The following is a 22,172-nucleotide window of genomic DNA, read 5'->3' on the forward strand; positions in this document are numbered from 1 at the left end:
CTAAATGTTCCAAGTGCCAAACTAGCATTTTGCCTCAGAACATCAACTAAATTGAATACAGGATCAGAACTTTGTTCAAGTAATTGTGCTTCTACATTATTTATATGAGCAAGTAACAAAACATACTGTCTCTCAAGAATGCTCTTGAAAAGTGAATACCATGTGAACACTCAGGCCCCTGTGGCAAAGACTAGAAGAAAGTTAAATTCTAATAAATCAGCTACCTAAGTAGAGCTACAAATGAAGATGTGTCAAGAGACTTAAAAAGGGCCAAGAACTACATTGATCCACAAATTGTGTTGGGTGTCGAAGTGAATGACTACAATGCTAACATTGTCAATCACATTGTAAGCTTACTCAAACCACCAAAAACATCTCTAATTTGCCACTAATGTACAAGTAAGCAGTCATCAAATTGAATTACTTTGCACGTACTCAAGTTTCATTGAACAGGAAGGATATTCGAATAGATTTTCCATCCAAACATTTTCACTTTATTCAGAACGTTCAGCAGCTAAATCTTCTACCAAAATGTCCATTCAAAACTCATTCCTTTTTAGGTGGCTACGATCTGCTGCTTACCATCTGAAGAATTGGCCCATGTTTCTCTTCTTTGCAAATCCATCTCCCAATAATATGCCGATTAATAGAAAAAAAGAAGGCCATTTTTAGTAAAGTGCCAAACCAGTATGTCATTAGCAAGCCTTGGGCAAAAAGGGATTTTACATATCAACTCAGCTTCAAAATCCAAAAAGCACCATGTGATGAGACCTTCATTCCATTCCTGACACCAGTGCTTTCATCAATAAGGGAGAAAACTTTACATTGGCGTGGAATCCATCAAACTTTCCAAATCATCACACACCAGACATTGAAATCCCTTCAAACCCTTTCTTGGAGATTGCACACAAAATCTATTGCCTTTGACGACGAGGGAATTGTTAGATGTGCATGGGTATTTCTGCCTGCACTAGAATTTTTTTTTAAGTTTTCCCATGACAAACCTCCATATTGTTGTGCAGAGCCTCAAGCATCCTCAACAATTACCTGCAATATAAGGAAACAAAACCATAAGTTGATAAGAGGTTCAAAGTAATATACATGAACACAATTGTAGTGGAAATAAGAAGGCAAGTGAATTTTCTTAATAACAAATAAATTGAAATGAGCAACCAAACTCAAGCTCACTTAAAGGAAAAAGGACCAAACTTCATCATTTTATTAACTATTATTGTAAAGTCTTAGCTACTCTATTAAGTAAAACATGAAATGACCAGTTCTTCCATATTGACATTTTTGGGGTGACAAAGTAACTATGGATTGCCCACATGGATTTTAACCAAACAAGGTGGCTTCCTAATAGTCTAATGTAAAATAGCATGCAAGGAGAAAGGCTTAAAAACACAAAGTGATTTTTTGCAAGGTCTGGAAATTTAAATGATCAAAAGTCTTGCCTAAGTGTGTGTTGGAGGGAGGTTTTTTCAATCATGGAAAGGACTTCTTCTCAATTATCTCCTTTTTCAATTTTTTTTGTTCCTGTCTCTTATTCCTTTATTACCTATGAGAGTTTTCCACATTATCCAAAGTACTTGTCATGCAAATTTCTGGCATACCTTGAGAAGAGGCACAAAAACTCGCAGTGCAGTTTAGATGATGAGCGTGCATACATCCTAAAGTTTGTTTCCACAACAACAAAGCCCTAAGAACAAAAAGGTAATGACAATAGTTAGTACATTTTTCTATTTAAATTTTCAACAAAAAATTGAAAAAATACTAAAAAGCACAGTTTTACAAGCTACAACTGCAGGTTTTAATAAACTGAGGAAGTTGTCCTCTTTAGGGTTAAAAATATTCTCGATGCTCATGGAGGTGTATTTGTATTTGGTAGAGTAGGTGAACGTACTCATGAAGCAGATGAAAAACAATATCAGCATTCCAAGTGAAATGGAACCACTCATTAGCTCTCGCCTTGGCAATTTCAAAAAAGAACAAATAATTCGAACTAATACAAATTACTGAACCATTTATTTTGTAGCCATTGGAAACATTATGAAGCTAGCTAATACATCATATGTCACATTTCCATTGTTGATGTAATAGATTAATTTTCCAAAAATATATTCCATGCTGCCATGGATATGATACATTATGCTGTCTCTGGCACTGCTATATGTTCTGCATAAATGCGACACACCAAATTTTCGTGTCCCAACTAAGTCCAAAAAATTGTAAAAGTGGAATACATAATTCTAACTCTATTGAAATGAAACTAGAAGCCATGGTATGGACTACAAATAGATAACATAATGAAATTAAAGACAAAGGAAATTTTGTCTGCCAATTACCTGGAATTGAAGCAACAGCACAGGAAAAATGAAAGATCAAGAGAAAAGGCACCGTCTAGCTCGGATTGTGAATGAAGAACCTGGAAAAAAAATATTTTTGTGTGAGTTGGTGACAAGGATGAATTAGAGAACTAATGTATTCCTAAAGTAAAAGTGAACCATCACAACCTACAGAGTAGATTTTGATTGTCATCCATAGGTGAGCTTGGAAGACCATGAACCTAGTGACTAAGATTTTGGATGATTGATAAGCTCCACATTTTTAGAGATTGTCACTTATACGGTTTGGGAGAGAAGCATTGTTGTCTTTTAAGGATAAAAAAATTCTTCAATCTTCCAGCTATTCATTCTAAGCAAGACCCTAAAATTTGAAACTCAAAATTTATGCATAAGCTTATCATCAGTAAATTTCAATTTACTAAAGCTAGAACCTGAAATAACTCGAAATTACAATGATGGTAACAATAGAAGAATTATGTTTGAGTGAGTTACTATCGTGAAGAGTATCAAAAAATGATGCTATACTTTTTAATAGACTCCAAAAAACCAGATTTATAAAGTTCAAAGCTTGTATATCATTTTTTTTCTCTTCAGAATGAGATGGAATGCATGTTAAATGCACAATAGTAAAATAAAGATTCTCTTAAGGTCCTAACAAAAATGCAAACTCCAAATATAACTGAAACATGGTGCAGAAGTAAAATTTTTCCTTCCATTCAGGTACTTGTAGAACAAAAGTGCAAGGATTCTATTGTTTACTTAAACATGGATGAATTAATGTGGGAACAAGTAGAATTTTAGAAAAATGGTAGTTGATTATGCATGAATTGAGCTCAGGGTGAGTAAAAATTGGGGAACAAACTTGATACATAAACTTGAAACCAAACAATCATCAATAGCCACCCCTTCGACAAAATATTTGCTAAACCTAGAAAAAATTCATCTCTTATGCTTTGTTTGTTTTGGCCGAAAATGCTTTTTGGAAAAATGTTTGTCACATTTTATGGAGGTTAGTATGATAGAAAATGAAAGTTAAATGGAAAATGTTTTCTATGGTCAATAAAAAATAAGCCTTTTGAGTGAAAAATGCTTTACACTTTTGAAGGTGAAATTTTTTTCCCGAAGTGTAAAACATGTTTTGGTCTAAAGTCTTGCCAACACTACCACCACCACCACCATTGTTGCTACCACCCCCCCACTCCAACTAGTGCCACCGCTAATGCAACCACTAGTACATTAGTTTCTAGTTGCATCAAACATAGGAGATCATTTTCTAGAGAAAACATTTTATAAAAAAATATGTTGCGTTTGGTTTACTTTTGGAATTGTGGTTCTAATAAAAAAATTTCAAAACTCATAACTAAACACACAACTCAAAACTCAATTCAAAAACAATTTTTAAAATTCATAACACACAATTCAAACCTCTTTTCAAAAGTCATAACCAAACTCTTTTCAAAACGAATAGGGCACTTTTTCCATCAGCACCTATGAATAATACAAGATAAAATAACAAATGAGAATGAAAATTAAGAGAAAAGGAGATATTTGCAAGGAAAAAACAAAGAATGAATTGAAAAACAGAGCAGTGTGTTTAACAATAATTAATCAGTAATGTATTGGTAATTTCAACATTCACAACAAACTGAAACTCTCTTACATTCCAAAAGAAGTAGATAGTAAACTCAGAGTTGTGCTAAAATCTGAGATGATATTGGTAATGGGAAAATAAATAAATAAAAATGGTATGAGAGATGTTGTGTTTGCTTGTTTGTACCTTGCAGTTGGCCTATGATCTTGTAGAATAAATATATCTAAAGCTAAGACTCTCATTCCAAACATTTTTTAATATTTCATGTTTTGGAGTTTGCCGGAAGATTTTTGGAGTGGCAAAGTAGTGAGGATTTCTCGCTAGTGTATGCTAAGATACTTTAGTCTTTGGTCAACCCCATCTCGAAAAGAACCTGATTTTATCAAAGATAAGAGAACTATTTGTTAATATTAGATGAACTGCCTCTTATGTTTTCTTCTTATTGTTTTCCATATGGCCCTCTTCATGACAAGTCTAAACAGATCAACATGTAAATTTAAACAAACAAACACAAAAACTCTATACGGTATACCAATTTCTAATAGTTTCCTATATTTTTTTGAATATTTGCCTTGGATTTGAATTCTAAATAATACTCCAAGTAGGGTAGATGGCTTCTCAACTCCCCTTTAATAAAGGAAGCCTAAATCTCTCCAACTACTAGAACAGATTGCCCACATGGATTTTGACAAGATTACGTGTGGCTTTGTAACTGTCAAATGTAATCCAGCATGCAAGCAGGATGGTTTAAAAATACAACTTGATAGTAAAAAAAAATTCCCTTCTTGCAAGGCATGGAAGTCTTAATGATAAAAAATCTTGCATGACAATGTGAGTTGATCAAACCATAGTAGCAGGAAACTCTTAATTTGGTGATGTTTCTTACTAACTATGACGCACGGGTACGAGTACGAATACTAGTAGTGGTACGATATGTGTATGTTGATATGGTAAAATCCCAAAAAAGTTGGGTATGGGTACGGGTACGGGTACGGTTTGGTACGCTTATAAAAAAAAATATTTATTTTTAATTTAGAGTAATGTTGAAATTAATTAAATGGTTTAATTTGTTAAGATCCAATCTATAATTAACATTTAATGCCAAAAATAAACGTATAAATCAAAATTAAATGTCAATATATTAAATAACTTACAAACCATAGTTTAATTTTAAAATCATACTAACCATAAAGCTAAAAATAAAAACAAATTCTAGTGAAATGAGTTTTATCTATGTAGTAAAAGAAAATATTGTTTCAACTAAGGTACGGTACAGTTTAGGTATATACTAGATACGTCTGGGTATGCCAAAAATTAAGAAGAAAAATTTTGGATACGTGTTTTGTATACTTGGTACGTATATAGAAGTATCATGCGAGGTACCATTCGCCAGTAAGTACTCAGTACGGGTACGACATGCTTTCTGAAATACCCATGCTTCATAGCTTACTAAGAAATGCAATTCCGCGCTTTCAAATAAGAAACCAGCAAAAAACTCGCTCATTTCTAGGAATAAACTCGCTTTCAAGTGAGACCGAATCTCTCAAGCATACAAATTTTAAAGAAATAAAAGAAAAACAACTCAAACTTATTATAGTACTTTCTATTTACATAATGTTTATTTATACTTAATAGAGACAATTTGTAGTTGATATCAATCTCCAACAAAAATTCATATTTTAACAAATATATTACAACTAACTAAATAGAAAAAAATAATTTTTAGAATATAATTATATATTTAATAATCTAATATATAAAATATATACATGCTCCAATAAAAGTATGACAAATTTTGTGTTTGCTTGTTTGTAAGTTGAAAAGTTGTTTGATAAAAATTTAAATGTTAAACTAAAACAAATTGTGGGGATGTATTTTCTGAATACCAACACGTGGCATGGTGACGCCGACGTGTCAGCCGAGGTGCCACGTGTCCTGGTAGTTAAGCCGAGATAATCTCGGAGAAGCCGAGGTTATTTCCGAAGATATCAGAATCCAAGATAAGGGACAAGAGTCCTAGGGCGAAGAGGGGACTTAACTAAGATAAGGATAAAGCTCTTGGGGAGTTTATCTTTATCTCCTAAAGAGTCCAAAGTAAGCACTAAAATTGGAGTTCATAGAAGTCATAATTCAAGTGGGACTTGGATTGAGTATATTATAAAAGAGAGGCACCCCCGTGGGTCTAAGGTATGCAATTTATGTTTTGAGTATTCAGTTTAGCACTTGATTATCTTTGAGAGATATATTGACTTGATCGTCGGAGTGCCCTCGGGTGGAAGAACCACCGCCGGAGCTTTTTCTTTCTGTTACAGGTTGCTAAAGCCATCTATTTTGCCTGTGCTCTCCAGCTGGTTACTAAACGGGCAGTGTGGTCAGATTTTCACCCACACAATTTGGCGCCGTCTGTGGGAACGAAGGAAGAATAGATGGCCAGTAACGGACAACAGGAAAAAACTGGGGATGACGCTCCCACTGGGAGTGGCAGACCAATTGATCTTGACATTGAAGGAGACGACCACAATACAGAAGCCCGTGACCAGGGTCACAGAGGGAACGACGACATCCCAGAAGGTGACACGTCAAAAAAGACAAACCAAGGAAAGTACTACAATGAAGATAACCTCCAGGTATGGAGGGACAGGTGCCTACGAAGGGACGAGGAGGTGAAAGAACTGGCGAACAAGTTGTCGGACCTTCAGTCAGTCGTCAACTTCATAATGCAGAATAATGTTATGCAGCCACCATACCCGCTGCAAGACACGCCGATACCAGCGACCAACACCCAGAAGGGTGGAAGAAAAACAATCCCCGAGGTCCCTCAGCATACCAGGAGCGGAAGGCATTCTCACCGGCCTTCCAGAGAAGTCGGACAGGAAAAGCCGAGGCAAGAAGAGTCCCGAAGGACACACCACATGAAAAATCCAGACCCCAAAGAACATCGACATGTTCAGGGGCAAGTACTCCATTTTGACACAACCCATGAAGAAAGATCCAAACGGACCCACCACGAGGCCGAAAGTAGTGTACCAAAAAGACTAAAATCCAAAGACAGCCGAGCTCCAGGGAGGAGCAAAGAAGACCTAAGGGACTACCTCAAAAGGAAGCAGCAGAATGCAGAAGCCGTGGTAAACTCCCCAGTAAAACCGAAGACAGCCTTCTCGGTGGAACTGGACAAATTCAAACCGCCCAAGAGATTCAGTATGCCGAGGTTTCAAATCTATGATGGTAAGTCAGATCCGAACTTTCATGTTGGGCTATATCTAAATTCAATGGCATTATATAGCGGGAACGAGCCGTTGCTCTGCAAAGTATTCCCCTCATCCTTTGGGGAAATTGCATCTGATTGGTTCCATAAGTTACCAAAAGGAAGCATAAAGACATGGGAAGGCTTGGCCGAGATGTTTGTGGCCAAGTTCGTGACCAACAAACTGCAACCCCTGAGGGTTGATGCTTTGATGGCTCTAAGAATCACCAAGGAAGAAGGCCTTAGGGCCTATGCGAAGAGGTACTACGAGGTGTTCAACCGAATACCCGAATGCAACCAGGAAGTAGCAGTCGTGTCTTTCAAGAACGGCCTGAAAGATGACTGCCCACTATGGAAGTCTTTGGCAAAAACATTGCCAAAAAGCATAGAAGAACTCATGGCAAGAATTGAGAAATACGCCAGGGCCGAAGAAGATACATCGGGAAACAAAGAGGTGAAACAAGAAAAGGGAAACGGCTCGCCAAAGCGAGGCCGAGTCAACAATGGGCCGACCAAACAAGAAATAGAATTAAGAAATAAACAGGCGGTAACAACGGTATTCTGGATCCCAATCCATAAAATCTTAGATCGGATTCGAAATCAACCTTATTTTAGGGCTCCGGCAAGGGCACCGGGGGAATTCATGGGAAGGAACGTTGGTAGACGTTGTGCCTACCACAATGAAGAAGGGCATCCAACTCAAGGTTGCAGAGCCTTAAAAGCACACTTGGAGGACCTGGTAAGACAAGGCCTTCTGAGGGACCTGGTCGATGAGGCCAGAACAAGGGAAGAGCAGGCAAGGTTGCCTCAAGCACCAGCAGCACCCCCTCCCCCAGCACAGCTACCACAAGCAGGAGAACCGAGGGTGGTTAATGTGATCCACTCAAGGGTCAACGAAAACGAAGTCAGAGGAGAAACCCAGAGGGTAAGACATTTACAGCATATCTACCAAGTCGGGGAAAAGAGACATCGGCCAGAAGAATGCCAAGGGCCAATAATAGCCTTTACTGAAGCCGACTTAGAACTGGTCCAACATCCGCATAATGATGCCTTGGTAGTATCCCTCCAGGTTGGGGAGTGCCAAGTAAAACGCATCCTAATAGATCAAGGCAGCTCCTGTGACATCATGTATGTCAGATGTTACAAAGAGCTAGGCCTTCACCCCGATGACCTAGAACAATCAAGCGGCCCGATGGTCGGCTTTGATGGAACACCGACATGGCCACTGGGTGCAACAAGCTTAGAAGTACAAGCCGACACTAAGAAGATCAGGACGGAATTCCTGGTAATTGACACGCCCTCACCATACAACATCATCTTGGGAAGGCCGTGGTTGCATGCAATGGGGGCAGTTCCCTCGACATTGCATCAACTACTTCGGTTCCCAACAGAGCATGGGATTGAAGAAGTCAGAGGGGATCAACTACAAGCCAAAAATTGCTCCATGGCAGCAATAAAGTCCACCTGTAGTATACGGGAGCCAAAGAAAGCAAAAGTTGAAGATGAGGACATGGAAGTCCTAGAAGACGTCGGGAAAGAACCAGCCGAGAAAAGCGAAGAGGCGCTAAAGAAAATCCTCGTCCAGGAGGGCGACAAAGAACGATTTTTTCTTCTCGGCTCAGGCTTAGCTAGAGAAGAGGAAAAAGAACTGGAAGATTTTTTAAGGGCAAACATAGAGGCGTTCGCTTGGACACCTTATGAAATGCCTGGCATTGACCCCGAGGTCACTTGCCATAGTCTGAATGTCGACAGATCGGCAAAGCCTGTGATTCAACGAGCCAGAAGGCCGACGTTGATGCACGTCGAAGCAGTAGAGGAAGAGGTAGACAGACTCCTTGAAGCCAGGGCCATCCGAGAAGTTCAGTACCCAGCATGGCTGTCCAACACAGTAGTAGTAAAAAAGAAGAATGGCAAGTGGAGGGTTTGTGTAGACTTTACCAGCCTCAACAAAGCTTGCCCCAAAGACAGCTTTCCTCTGCCCAAAATCGACCAACTGGTAGACGCCACTTCGGGACATGAAAGGATGAGTTTTTTAGATGCATACAGAGGGTACCACCAGATTGCTATGTACCCTCCAGATGAGGAGAAGACCGCGCTCATCACCCCGAAAGGCCTGTACTGTTACAAGGTAATGCCTTTTGGGCTGAAAAACACAGGAGCAACCTATCAGATGTTAGTGACAAAGATGTTTAAACACCTGATTGGCAAAACAGTAGAAGTTTACATCGATGACATGGTCGTAAAGACCAAGGAATCAAAAGGTCATCTTGCCGACCTAAAAGAGGTCTTTGACATACTCAAAAGATATCGGCTCCGACTCAACGCCTCGAAGTGTGCCTTTGGAGTTGGGTCAGGTAAATTTCTAGGATATCTGGTAACAAGAAAGGGCATTGAGGCCAGCCCAGACCAAATCAAGGCCATCCTGGAACTACAGAGTCCGACATCGGCAAAGCAAGTTCAAATGCTCACTGGAAGGGCCGCAGCCCTAAACCGATTCATCAGCAGAAGCTCAGACAAGTGCAGACCCTTCTTTAACCTGGTAAAAAAAGCCACAGACTTCCTATGGACAGAAGAATGTGAAGCTGCCTTAGCCGACCTAAAAAAGTACTTGACCACAACCCCGGTCCTTTCTAACCCAGTTCCAGGGGAGGAATTGTTTTTGTACTTAGCAGTCTCTGACCACGCAGTCAGTGCAGTGCTAATCTGAGAGGAAAAAGGGGAGCAGAAGGCTGTCTATTATATAAGTAAGACTTTGGCTGACGCAGAAACAAGATACTTACCACTGGAAAAATTAATGCTAGCCTTGGTAATGGCTTCAAAGAAATTGAGCCATTACTTTCAGGCACACAAGATTGTGGTCCTAACAGAGCACCCACTGAAGTCCTTGTTACATCAAGGAGACTTAACAGGAAGGATAGCAAAATGAGCAGTAACACTGGCCAGTTTGACCTAGAATTTAGGCCGAGAACAGCAATAAAGGGCCAAGTTTTGGCCGACTTCGTCGCAGAACTCACACCTGAAGCCATCACACCTCGGGCTCCGTCGAGCCGAGATGAGCATCGCCCCAACAAGCAAAAAGAATCCCAGTCAAAGACAAAAAAGCAAGAGAAAGAAAAGCTCAGACCATGCAGCATCTACATCGGCGATTCATTCAGACTATTCGTCGATGGAAGTTCAAACCGCTAGGGAGCAGGAGTGGGAGTACTGCTGATATCTCCAGATGGAAAAATTGTAGAACAGTCCATCCGTCTGGGGTTCAAAGCCTCCAACAATGAAGCAGAATATGAAGCATTAATTGCAGGGCTAAAGCTAGCAGCAGCAGCAGAAGCAGATGAGGTAATTGTTTTTTGTGATTCACAACTCATTGTTAACCAGTCAACAGGAGAATTTACAGCCAGGGACAAAAGAATGTCGGCATATGCAAAGGAAGTCATCAGATTGGCAGCCCTATTCCAGAACTGCAGATTACTCCAAGTTAGCCGAGATGACAACACCCACGCCGACGCGTTAGCCAACCTGGCCAGTTCAATTCAAACTGGAAAAACAAGGACAATTATGATCGACTACATGTCGGCCCCGAGCATAGATAAACAGAGCACCGAACAAGAAGCAATGTGCGTAGGCTTGGGACCAAGATGGATGGATGCAATCATTGCATTCCTAAAAGAGGGGAAGCTGCCAGAAGACCATAAAGAAGCACATAAAATTAGACTGAAATCGGCCAGATTCAGCCTAACAGCAGAAGGCCATCTCTAAAGGAGGTCCTTCACTGGACCACTTTTAAGGTGCGTACACCCTTTGCAGGTTGAAGATTTTCTTTACGAGATTCATGAAGGAATTTGTGGAAGCCATGCTGGGGGCAGATCGTTAGCCCACAGGGCCATTACCCAGGGGTATTGGTGGCCCTACATGCAAAAGGATGCCGAAGCCTATGTAAAGAATTGTGAACAATGTCAAAGGTTTGCACCTTTGATACATCAGCCAGCTGCCGACCTAAACCCAGTATCCAGCCCTTGGCCGTTTGCCCAATGGGACATGGATCTGGTTGGACAACTTCCCCAGGCAACTGGGCAGAGAAAATACTTGCTGGTAGCAACAGACTACTTTACAAAATGGATAGAGGCAGAACCTCTTGCCAAAATCCGAGATGTGGACGTCAAGAATTTTATATGGAGAAACATTATCACCAGATTTGGGATTCCAAGAGCAATAGTTGCCGACAACGGAACACAGTTCGACAGCAAACTTATCAAAAATTTTTGTGCAAAATTCAAGATCAAGAATTATTTCTCAACACCAAGTTTTCCTCAAAGTAATGGGCAAGCAGAGGCATCCAACAAAGTAATCCTGGATGGAATAAAGAAGAGGCTGTAGGCAGCAAAAGGAAAGTGGGTGGACGAGTTGCCCAACGTACTGTGGGCATATCGGACTACGCCGAGAAGATCAACAGGAGAATCCTCCTTTGCCATGGCCTATGGCACAGAAGCAGTCATCCCATTGGAGATCGGCATCCCAGGGATCAGAACCCAGGGAGTAGAGAATGGCACCAATGACATGCTCTTAGCCCGAGACCTGGATTTGTTGGAAGAACGAAGGGAGAAAGCTGCAATTCAGCTCGCAGTATACCAGCAACAGCTTGCCAGAGCTTACAACAAGAAGGTTAATCCAAGAGATTTTCAAGTTGGCGACCTAGTCCTAAGAAAAGTCGTCGGGAACAAGAAGGATCCCAGGGAAGGCAAGCTTGGCCCAAACTGGGAAGGACCCTACAGAATTACTTCAGTATTAAGCAATGGAGCTTATCGGCTTGAGGACAATGAGGGCAAAGCATTGCCCAGACCTTGGAATACTTGTAATTTGAAATTTTTCTATCATTAGATAAACATCATTGTTTGGCCGATATCATCAATAAAGTCTTTTCAGAATCCTTTCAACTTGTATGATTGATAAAGTTGTGCATTGATGTTTATTGAAGACATATCAAACTCAGGCAAAGCTAGACCGAGATTATTCCTTATCTTCACTTGTTGAAATTTCTAGCAATTTACAAGTTGAAGTTAAGCCGAGATTATTCCTTAATTCACTTGTTGAAATTTGTAGCAATTTACAAGTTGGAATTAAGCTGATTCCTTATCTTCACTTGTTGAAATTTGTAGCAATTTACAAGTTGAAGTTAAGCCGAGATTATTCCTTAATTCACTTGTTGAAATTTGTAGCAATTTACAAGTTGGAATTAAGCTGATTCCTTATCTTCACTTGTTGAAATTTGTAGCAATTTACAAGTTGAAGTTAAGCCGAGATTATTCCTTAATTCACTTGTTGAAATTTGTAGCAATTTACAAGTTGGAATTAAGCTGATTCCTTATCTTCACTTGTTGAAATTTGTAGCAATTTACAAGTTGAAGTTAAGCCGAAGTTATTCCTTAATTCACTTGTTGAAATTTGTAGCAATTTACAAGTTGGAATTAAGCTGATTCCTTATCTTCACTTGTTGAAATTTGTAGCAATTTACAAGTTGAAGATAGGCCGAGGTTATTGCTTAAGTTCTCATAGCAATATGTGGGTTGTTTAAACCCTAGGGAAGATGCTTAACACTTGTTGAAATTTGTAGCAATTTACAAGTTTATGTTAAGCCGACATATGACCACCCGCTGAGGTATACAGAAAGTTACAGGTTAAAGTGAAGGCTAAGTATATTGTTCACTACTTGTTGAAATTTGTAGCAATTTACAAGTAGGTTAGACTAAGATTACCATTTAATACTTGTTGAAACTTGAGAAGAAGCTTGCAAAGTTTACATTTCGAAATATATGTTCTATACTTGTTGAAATTTATGAAAAGTTTGCAGGTCAGTATCTTGCCGAAGTAAAAGTTTTATGGTTATACCCGAGATATGTAACCCGAGAAGATTGCACAAAGGAAGCAACATGAAGAAGCATGCAAAAAATTTTCTAAGTACAAGACTATGCAGAAGCAGTCAACAGAATATCACAAGATTAAAACATCCAGAGGAAGAACTGTTGCAGTTACATATTGAAAAAACCACGTCGGCCAAAAGAAGGAGTTTTGCATTATCTAGAAAGTAAAAAAGTACAAAACGCAAAAAACAGAAAAAGAAGGAAAAAGGTACAAAAGACATTTTTTCAAGATTCTTCAGTGTTAGCCACTGCAGGGACTGGGACCTCGGACGACTCTGGTGGTACCTCGTCGGCCACTTTTTCCGCTTGTATCTCGGCATCAATCTCTGCGATTGTTGACTCAACACTTCTTTCTATCAAGAGAAGATTGGACGATAGCTGCCCAGCGGCAGTTTCCTTGGTTGCCTCCTCGGCCTCATCACCCTCCTCATCCAAGGTTAAGTCCATAACCTGCTCTGTAGGAGGAGGGGACTTGGCTTCGACGGCATCCTTGGGCTTTCTCACCAAGGCTTCTTTGTTGACCTCTTTATCTTTATCCTCAGCATCAGCATCAGATTCTGATCCACCGTCAGGTGGAGGTGGAGGAAATGGCAAAGGGATGGCATCAGCATTCCGAAGGGGCGAGTCAACAGGGAGATCAAGCTTCTTTATCAGGGACATCCAACCTAGGGAAAATCCCCTGTTGCATGCCTGCTTGACTTGAAGCTTATAATCTTCTGCGACGTCGGCCATACCTTGGGCGTAGGCCTTTTCATCGGCCTCTTTGACTTCGGCCTCTTTGGTGGCCAGAGCTTGCTGGAGTTCTTTCTCCGCTTTGGCCTTCTGAACCTCGGCCTCTCTTTTCTCGGCCTCAGCAACTTTTCTAACGGCCTCAGCAGATTCGGCCTTCTCAAGAGCTAAAGTTTGAACTTTAGTTGCAGCCTCGGCTTGATCCTCCAGTTTCTTCATTTTTGCCTCAAGGGACTTTATCTCTCTCTTCATGGAAGATGCTTCCCTTTTCATATCAACCAACCTTTGACGATTTTCAAAAGATTGCATTGAAAATGAATGGGCATGCTGAATGGCCTGCAGAAAAACAGAAATGTGAGACAGTACTCTCAGTAAAGAACGGAAGAAAAAATCACAAGTACAAACAGAAATACTTACTTGAACGGAGTGTTGGAGCATGAGAGCGTAATTCTCATACTCACTAAGCTTAGCATTTCGTTCCAAGTCATTCGGAAGGAGAAGAGCAGTGCTGAGGGCGACACCAACGTTAATGTCGTAAGCACTTTCACTAGCCATAATGGGCCTATCCTCCAAGGATAGATCAGGGGCCCAGGGGACGTCGGGCTTCTTTGAAGCCGAGGTCGTCGCAGACGATGACCTTGGCCTCTTTGATTGTGTAGACCCTGAGGGTTGACCCTCAGCTGACCTCTTGGTGGAAACAGAGGTTGATTTTCTGCTTTCTACCAGCTTTGAAATAGGCACAGCATCCTCAGCTTCGGCATCTGTAGCCTTGGCCTTAGGCTGAGCCTTTTTAACTCTCTTTGGTTTGGGTGGGAGCATTGATTGCGTTGGTGCGGCTTCGGCGTCAGTTGGAAGATCGGCGAGAAGGTCTTGAACGACAGGCCTTGGACGAACCATCTCGGTAGTCTTTACAAGCCTTCGTCGACGTTTACGTTCAGGAATTGGTATTAAGTAGGGGGCCGAAGTTGATGAAAGATCGTCTGGGTCAGATGTGGACTCTTGATCTGTTCGGGATGTAGAAGCAGTTAAGGTTGTGGCTGTGGGTGGAGAAAGACTCTTCTTCCTTTTTCTTGGGACGTCGGGTAAAGTGGATTTGTATGTAGGGATGAAGTTTAGTAACAGTGGGGCTTTTCATTTATGGATTGGAAATTTAAGGAGTGTTTTCAGATCTGTTCCTGGGAAGAAGGATTGACGAAAATTTTTCGGTGGCTGACGAAGATCTGCAGGACAAAGAAACAGACGTCAGAAACAAAAAAAAAAATATTAAAAACTTAAATAAAAACAACTGAGTGTTGACTCAGGGCTCTTACTCTTGCCCTCTGTAATTGTTCGAGGAAGAGGGTAGAGGTGGACATCTTCATCTGGGCCAAATTCCCAATTTCCAGAAGCAATGAGAAAATCATCTCCAGCCCCCTTGTTGGAGTCTGGGAGGTCGGCTACAATTTTGTACTGAGTAGATCTCGGCTTAAGGTAATAAACGAAACCCCTATCCTTCAGGTCAAGAGGGCACATGGTATAGCAGTATTGAAGGTCGGCCAGGGTAATTCTAAGGTTCTCTTGCCTAGCTAAGGCTATAATACCATTAATCACCCTATAAGAGTTGATAGTAAGTTGCATGGGGTTTAGCTTGTAGAAATAAAGAACTTCACGAAAGAGGGGATGAAGTGGAAGCCGAAGTCCACATTCGGTAAAAGCTACTATAGGAAAGGGCATTGTATGATCTGTGGGCATGATGGTATCGTTATCCCCAGCCAGCTTAAGGTGAATGTCGGCTGGGATAGAGAATTCTTGCCTGAAGTATTCAAGTTTTGTTGGGGTATTTACCCTATGCCTCCACATACCCATTTTGTCAATTTAAAATATGTTTCAGAAGATGGGCGTTTTTAGGAAGGGTTACAAGAACCTCGATAAAGATCTAAGAAAAGGCTGGTAAGGCTTATCTCAGTTTTCCCTAAATTTGAAGGTTCTACGCATAAATCCCAACCCTAAGAACTACAAAGATCAAGATTGAAGGCACAGATCTAGGGCAGATACAAAAAAGAGAAAACAAAGATGAAGTTTCAGATTCAAAAACAAAGATGGACTATCAGAAACAAACGAAGAATACAAAGGGATAAAGGTCAAGAATTATGGCAAGAAAAATATTGAAACAGTACAAGTGTTCAAAGTATGGGAGAAATCGAGCAACAAAGCAGTAATGGTAAAAGCACATAAAGAGAATAGAAGAATTAAAGGAAAGGGTCTTACCAGGACAAATGAAGCCGAGGCAATGTTCGCCGAACCCAGAAACCGATTGCAACAGCAAAGAAGGCTTCGCAAGAATGAGGGATTAAGAGCAATTCCAGAAGAGAGGTCGAAGCAATGGCAGATTCGAAGAAGAAAGGGCTTTCAGAGAGAGAAAGAGCAAGAAGACAGAATGAAAAAGTGAAGGACAAATAGAGGCGAAGGAAAAGTTTTGTCAAAAACGTGAAACGGCGGCAAAAATAGGGCAATTATTACGCCTAGAGCAATGCACGCGTCAGACGGCGCAGACGAACGAACAGACAGCTTTCAGGCGCGTCACCGACACGCTCCAATGAAGACAAAACACGTGAAAGGAACGGTTAGATATGCATGACAGCTCATGCGCGTGGGAAAGTACGATCGAAGCCTTGTTCTCCGAAGAGAACACATCGGCTGAAAGTGGATAATCTTGGCTAAATCAGTTTTTGAGCCATTACTCAGAAAAGAAGTGACAAAATATCAGAATAGGTTCCATCACCTCAGAATGCCGAGGTAATAGAACCTAGGGGGCAGTTGTGGGGATGCATTTTCTGAATACCAACACGTGGCATGGTGACGCCGACGTGTCAGCCGAGGTGCCACGTGTCCTGGTAGTTAAGCCGAGATAATCTCGGAGAAGCCGAGGTTATTTCCGAAGATATCGGAATCCGAGATAAGGGACAAGAGTCCTAGGGCGAAGAGGGGACTTAACTAAGATAAGGATAAAGCTCTTGGGGAGTTTATCTTTATCTCCTAAAGAGTCCAAAGTAAGCACTAAAATTGGAGTTCATAGAAGTCATAATTCAAGTGAGACTTGGATTGAGTATATTATAAAAGAGAGGCACCCCCGTGGGTCTAAGGTATGCAATTTATGTTTTGAGTATTCAGTTTAGCACTTGATTATCTTTGAGAGATATATTGACTTGATCGTCAGAGTGCCCCCAGGTGGAAGAACCACCGCCGGAGCTTTTTCTTTCTGTTACAGGTTGCTAAAGCCATCTATTTTGCCTGTGCTCTCCAGCTGGTTACTAAACGGGCAGTGTGGTCAGATTTTCACCCACACACAAATTATTTGATATGTATAAGATCAAATTTTAAATTCAAAGTTTAAATTTAAAATTTATTATTTTTAATTATACTTTTTTAATTTTTATATTGTGATGATAGAGGATGCAAATATAAATAAATCCTCATTTGTGATAAAAATCTGAAATTGGTAATGATAAAATAAATAAATAAATAAAAATGGTAGGACAGATTTTGTGTTTGTTTGTTTGTACCTTGCAGGTGGCTGCTTATATTTCCCAATCTACTTGAGGAATGTATTGGATGATGGGCCAATATTCTTTCCCCTTTTCACACTTCTGTTTCAGTATTGGATTACAATCTACGATCCACAGTGACAAAAGCGAGGGAGGGAAGCCTTGTTCTGGAAAGGTCGCAAGCTCAGGGCAGCCAGAGATCCATAGATGCAAAAGAGAGAGAGGCAACCCTTCCTTTGGAAAGGACGCGAGCTTAGGGCAAAACACGATATAAAGTGCTTCGAGAGAGGTGAGGTTTTGAAACTCCTCATAAGAGAGTCTTTCCAGATTTGGGAAGTTGTTGATTCTCAAAGAGATGAGAGAGGTGGGCAGGAACATCCCTTCTTCTGGAAAGGACACCGTATCTCCCCACGGCCAACCTCCGCCATCAAGGTGGAGTGTTGTAAGAGAAGAGAGTTTGTGCAAACCCCACTCTAATGGAGATGGAGGCGGAACTGGAAGTTGGCTGACGTCGTCCACTGTCAAATCCCCGATTGCAAGTGAAGTGATGTTGGTGGGGAAACTCCCTTCCTTCACAAAGTAGGAGACCATTCCTGCTCTGCATCTAATTAAACACAGATCTTGAAGCGAAGTGAGTTGGTTGATGTTGTTCTCATCACGACCAGCAAGTGACAGGGGCTCCAGATTAGAACAACCGTATATATCCAATTCACTGAGATTCCTGAGATTATTGGCTTTAGGTAAAGATTTGAGACTGCTGCAACCGTTTATTACAAAATTTTCAAGAGATGGACAATCAATTTTGATCCCTTCCTCTGCAAAAAGTGACTCCAGATTTCTGCAACCCCAAATCACAAGTTGTTTTAGTGTGGATGGTAGCCCACCTCTTGACAATAAATATGTGAGTGATGCACAGTGAGAAACCTTCAACTCTTGCAGATTATTGAGTGTCATCAACTCGGGTAGGGACTTCAAAGCATCACACCATGAAACCCCAAGTTCTCTCAGCATAGATGGCAAACCTTTCATTGGAAAAGAGATCAGACTTGCACAATCGCAGATTCTAAGCACCCCAAGAGATGTGTATGTATGCAGATCTTGTGGCAGTTTCTTCAGCATTCCACACTTTTCAATTGTTAAGTACTCGAGTCTCGCCGTCATGCAAGGCAGCCCCTTATTCCGCCACAATGTTATGAGTTCTTGGCAGTTAGTAATGTCCAATTTCTTGAGTTCCCTCAAATCTCGAGTAAACCATGTCGGTAGGAATGCCAGTTTTTCAACATGAGAAATGCTCAAAGCAGTTATTGAAGTCAAATGCTTAGACATTACATTGGCAAGTAACTCCGCATCAGTTGTGCTTGGATTGCACAGGGAGTCGAGAACTGTAACATGGCTAATATCCAAGGTGAGGGAACCAAGTTCAATCCTGTTCTTCGTCCCTAAGAGTGCTGGAAGGCTTGGGAGCATAACATTATTCATTGACAAGGATGCAACTGATGGCTGTACGAGGCTCGAAACATCAATCAACAACTGTGGACAACCATCAATTTTGAGAGAATTGAGACAAGGAAGATCATTTGGTAATCTTCCAACAAGTTTGGGACAATTTATGATGGAAAGCTCACTGAGATGACCGAACGGCTGAACTCCCTCATTTTCAAAAGCAGACCAATCCTCCCATTCTGGCATAAACTTAAAGCTCAACCTCTCTAGAGAGGGGAAAGGTTTGGCACCACGCTGCTGCCCATAGAACTCATAACCCAGGTGCTTTATTGCACTCATTCCTTCAATGTAAAGGTCTTTAAGCAAGGGTAGTCGTCCAAGTGGTGGCAAAGATGTGCAATATTTAATTCCTTTTAATCGCATGAACACCATTTTAGAGTATGAAACATCTCCAACCCAGTTTGGAAATTTTGTACTGCCATACCCAATGATGGTGAGTCGTTCCAACAATTTGAAAGGTCTCATCTCGTCAAGCACATTCCTCTCAACTATGTCATTCTGCGAATGGTGAGATTCATCCCATTCTAGCGATAACTCTTTTAACTCCTCCTTAGACATAAAATTGGCATCCCTTGCATCCTTAACACCACTGACATTCTCCAGTCTTGATATGTGTATTGTCCCTCGAATGTTCGATAGGTTTTTCAACTCTCCTATTTTACGCCCACAATCTTTACCCACCATAAAATTTGGCAATGTTTGGAGACTAGTTAATTTACCTATATGTGGCGACATCTCTTCTGGTGATGGAATATTCACGCCAGTCATGTCAAAATGGCGCAAGTTCACTAGCCTCCCTATGTTTAGGGGCAACTTCTGAAGTCGAGAACAAAATTTCAAAAACAAGACTTGTAAATTGTAGAGAGTTACCACTGTGTCAGGCAACCTTGTAATCCCAGAATAGGATACATCAAGGTACCGCAAGTGCTTTAGATCTCCAATGAAATCTGGTAGTTCATCCATGCCATTACAATGTAAACGTAACTCACGTAAGCATTTTAACTTTGGCAACAAATCATGAAACAAGTACCTCGATGCATGTATACTCGGTGGAAAAAACTGTAAGAATGTTCGTAAGCATTTGGCATCATCAAAAACTTTAAATTTTTTGATTCCTTCATAATCGCTACCAACATAAGATGAATGTCGAGCTTTGTCCGAAATCTTGTTATGCCTGCCATACTCCAAATTATTCTTGAACCTAAAACATTTGTCTCCTGCGACATTTTGAGCCAAATCATTGATGAGGTCATGCATTATGAAGTTCAATTTGTTACCACTTGATGGTTGAAAAAATGATCTTGATACCAATTCGTGAAAATACTTGCGGCCTAAATCTTCCATTTGCTCTCCACCTTTTGGTTGCTCAATTAAACCTTCAGCCATCCATAGCAAGACTAATTCCTCCTCCTTGAATTCGTAGTCCATTGGGATAATTGCACAGTAAGAAAAGCACCTCTTCAAATGGGAAGGGAGATGAAGGTAGCTCAATTTCAATGCTGAGAGAATGCCACTTTCCTCATTCCATATATTGCTATTTAGTATTTCTTTCCATTCACGCTCTTCTTGTTTACATCGTAATAAGCTGCCAAGGGCCCTAGCTGCCAAGGGCAAGCCTCCACACCTATGCTTAACAATTTTCTTCCCAATTGATACCAATTCCGGGCATTCCATGATATTTCTATTCTCAAATGCATGATGGGCAAAGATTAACCAACAATCATCATATAGTAAGTTTTTCAAATTGAGATATTCATCCATACCCATCTGTTTTACAACACCTCCTTCTCGCGTTGTCACAATGATTTTACTTCCAGGTGCTCCGGCTTCAAAGGGCAATCGTAGCGAATTCCACCCATCATGTCCATAGTGCCACACATCATCTAGAACAAGCAAAAACTTTTTTTCTGCCAGTGTGTTTCTTAGTTGGACTTGAACCTCATTTAACTTGCCCAAATCACATGGACGGTGAGTGAATGACTCGAGAATTGCCTTTGTTGTTCCCAGAATGTCGAAGTCAACAGAAACACAAACCCATGCTTGCATATTGAAATGTTTTTCCACTTTGTCGTGATCATAAATGTGCTGAACTAGTGTAGTCTTGCCGATCCCACCCATGCCTACAATAGGAATTACATCAAACTTTTTTGCAGTAGGTGCATCCCCAAGTAGCAATTCGATAATTTGCTTCATGTCTTCATCTCTGCCACGAATGTGAGGCTCCTTCAAAGATGTAGTTTGTGATCTCTGCCATAGATCTGTAGACATCCTCCCAGCAAGTCTTTTATCCAAACCAAGATCTTTTCCTTTCGTAGCAACTTCTTGTAATTGACTAGTAATCTCATTTAGCTTAGACCCATTTTTTAAATTGAATGGAAAAATAGTAGAGAGGCGTGGAAACTTAGCTGGTCTTCTTCCCATCGTTGTCTCCTCCGCCATTATCTTCCTTTCGAGAGCTTCAGTGGCAAAATCATCCAATAAGTCATCTGCATCGTAAGCCAAAGGTTGAACCTCTTCTAGCCACTTTTTGATATCCTTATCGTACACTTGTTTGTTCTCTGCATCAGCCAACAGAGTCTCTAAATCCTCTAATGCCGTCTTCAGATTCTGGATGCCAGTGCCAACGTCCGCTGTGCTCACTAAGTTGATTAAATAAGAGGACAATTTATCAACCGTAGCTTGCACAAATGGAGAGATAAAGATCCCAAATACGTCCATGGTGTTTGTTCTGAAAGAAGGAAAGGTAATGAAACCAAGCAAAAAAAAAAAAAAACAGGTCGAACAACCTCTGCAAATTTTAAACAACTTTGGTGTGTAGGTGAAGGATAAGAAAGGTAAGAAAGGAAGCAACACAGAATAACTTTGGTAGGTAAGAAAGGTAAGAAAGGAAGCTGAAAGGTAAGAAAGGTAAGAAAGGAAGCTGAAAGAATAACTTTGGTAGGTAAAGGTTGTAAACTCAATACAAACAAAGCACTGCATAAATCAAAAACATGGTCAATACTCAATAAGTAGACCCCAAAATATGTTGAGAAGAAGAAAAAAAAAAGATGAATATGTCGAAGCAATCAATTATAGAGTAATTTAATAAAATAAAAGGAGAAGAAAAGAAAGGAATTAGAATAAAGGCCTTTACACACGAGTCCTAATTTACGAATTTATACTTTATTAAATCATAATTAAGATGTTTTGAACCTTCAAGTCTTATTAAATTTTTAATAATTAGAATTACCTTTCAAATAATGATTGTTCATTATTTATGATTATGTATAAAGAAATATGATTTGACATTTATTCAAATAATGATTGTTCATTATTTATGAT

General features: G+C 40.4%; 1 protein-coding gene across 1 annotated transcript; it reads right to left on the minus strand.

Annotated features, from left to right (window-relative positions):
- Positions 1-70: 70 nt before the first annotated feature.
- Positions 71-21,824, minus strand: LOC114324102 (putative disease resistance RPP13-like protein 1). The gene is made up of 4 exons (XM_082915233.1): positions 17,367-21,824; positions 2,346-2,425; positions 1,614-1,699; positions 71-1,047 (listed from the first exon to the last, which is right to left on the minus strand). Exon 1 carries the CDS (start codon positions 21,567-21,569, stop codon positions 17,382-17,384), a length of 4,188 nt encoding a protein of 1,395 aa, XP_082771359.1. The 5' UTR covers positions 21,570-21,824; the 3' UTR covers positions 71-1,047; positions 1,614-1,699; positions 2,346-2,425; positions 17,367-17,381.
- Positions 21,825-22,172: the final 348 nt, after the last annotated feature.

The sequence above is a fragment of the Camellia sinensis genome, chromosome 2, assembly GCF_055761805.1.
Source record: "Camellia sinensis isolate YWXY chromosome 2, ASM5576180v1, whole genome shotgun sequence".
NCBI lineage: Eukaryota > Viridiplantae > Streptophyta > Magnoliopsida > Ericales > Theaceae > Camellia > Camellia sinensis.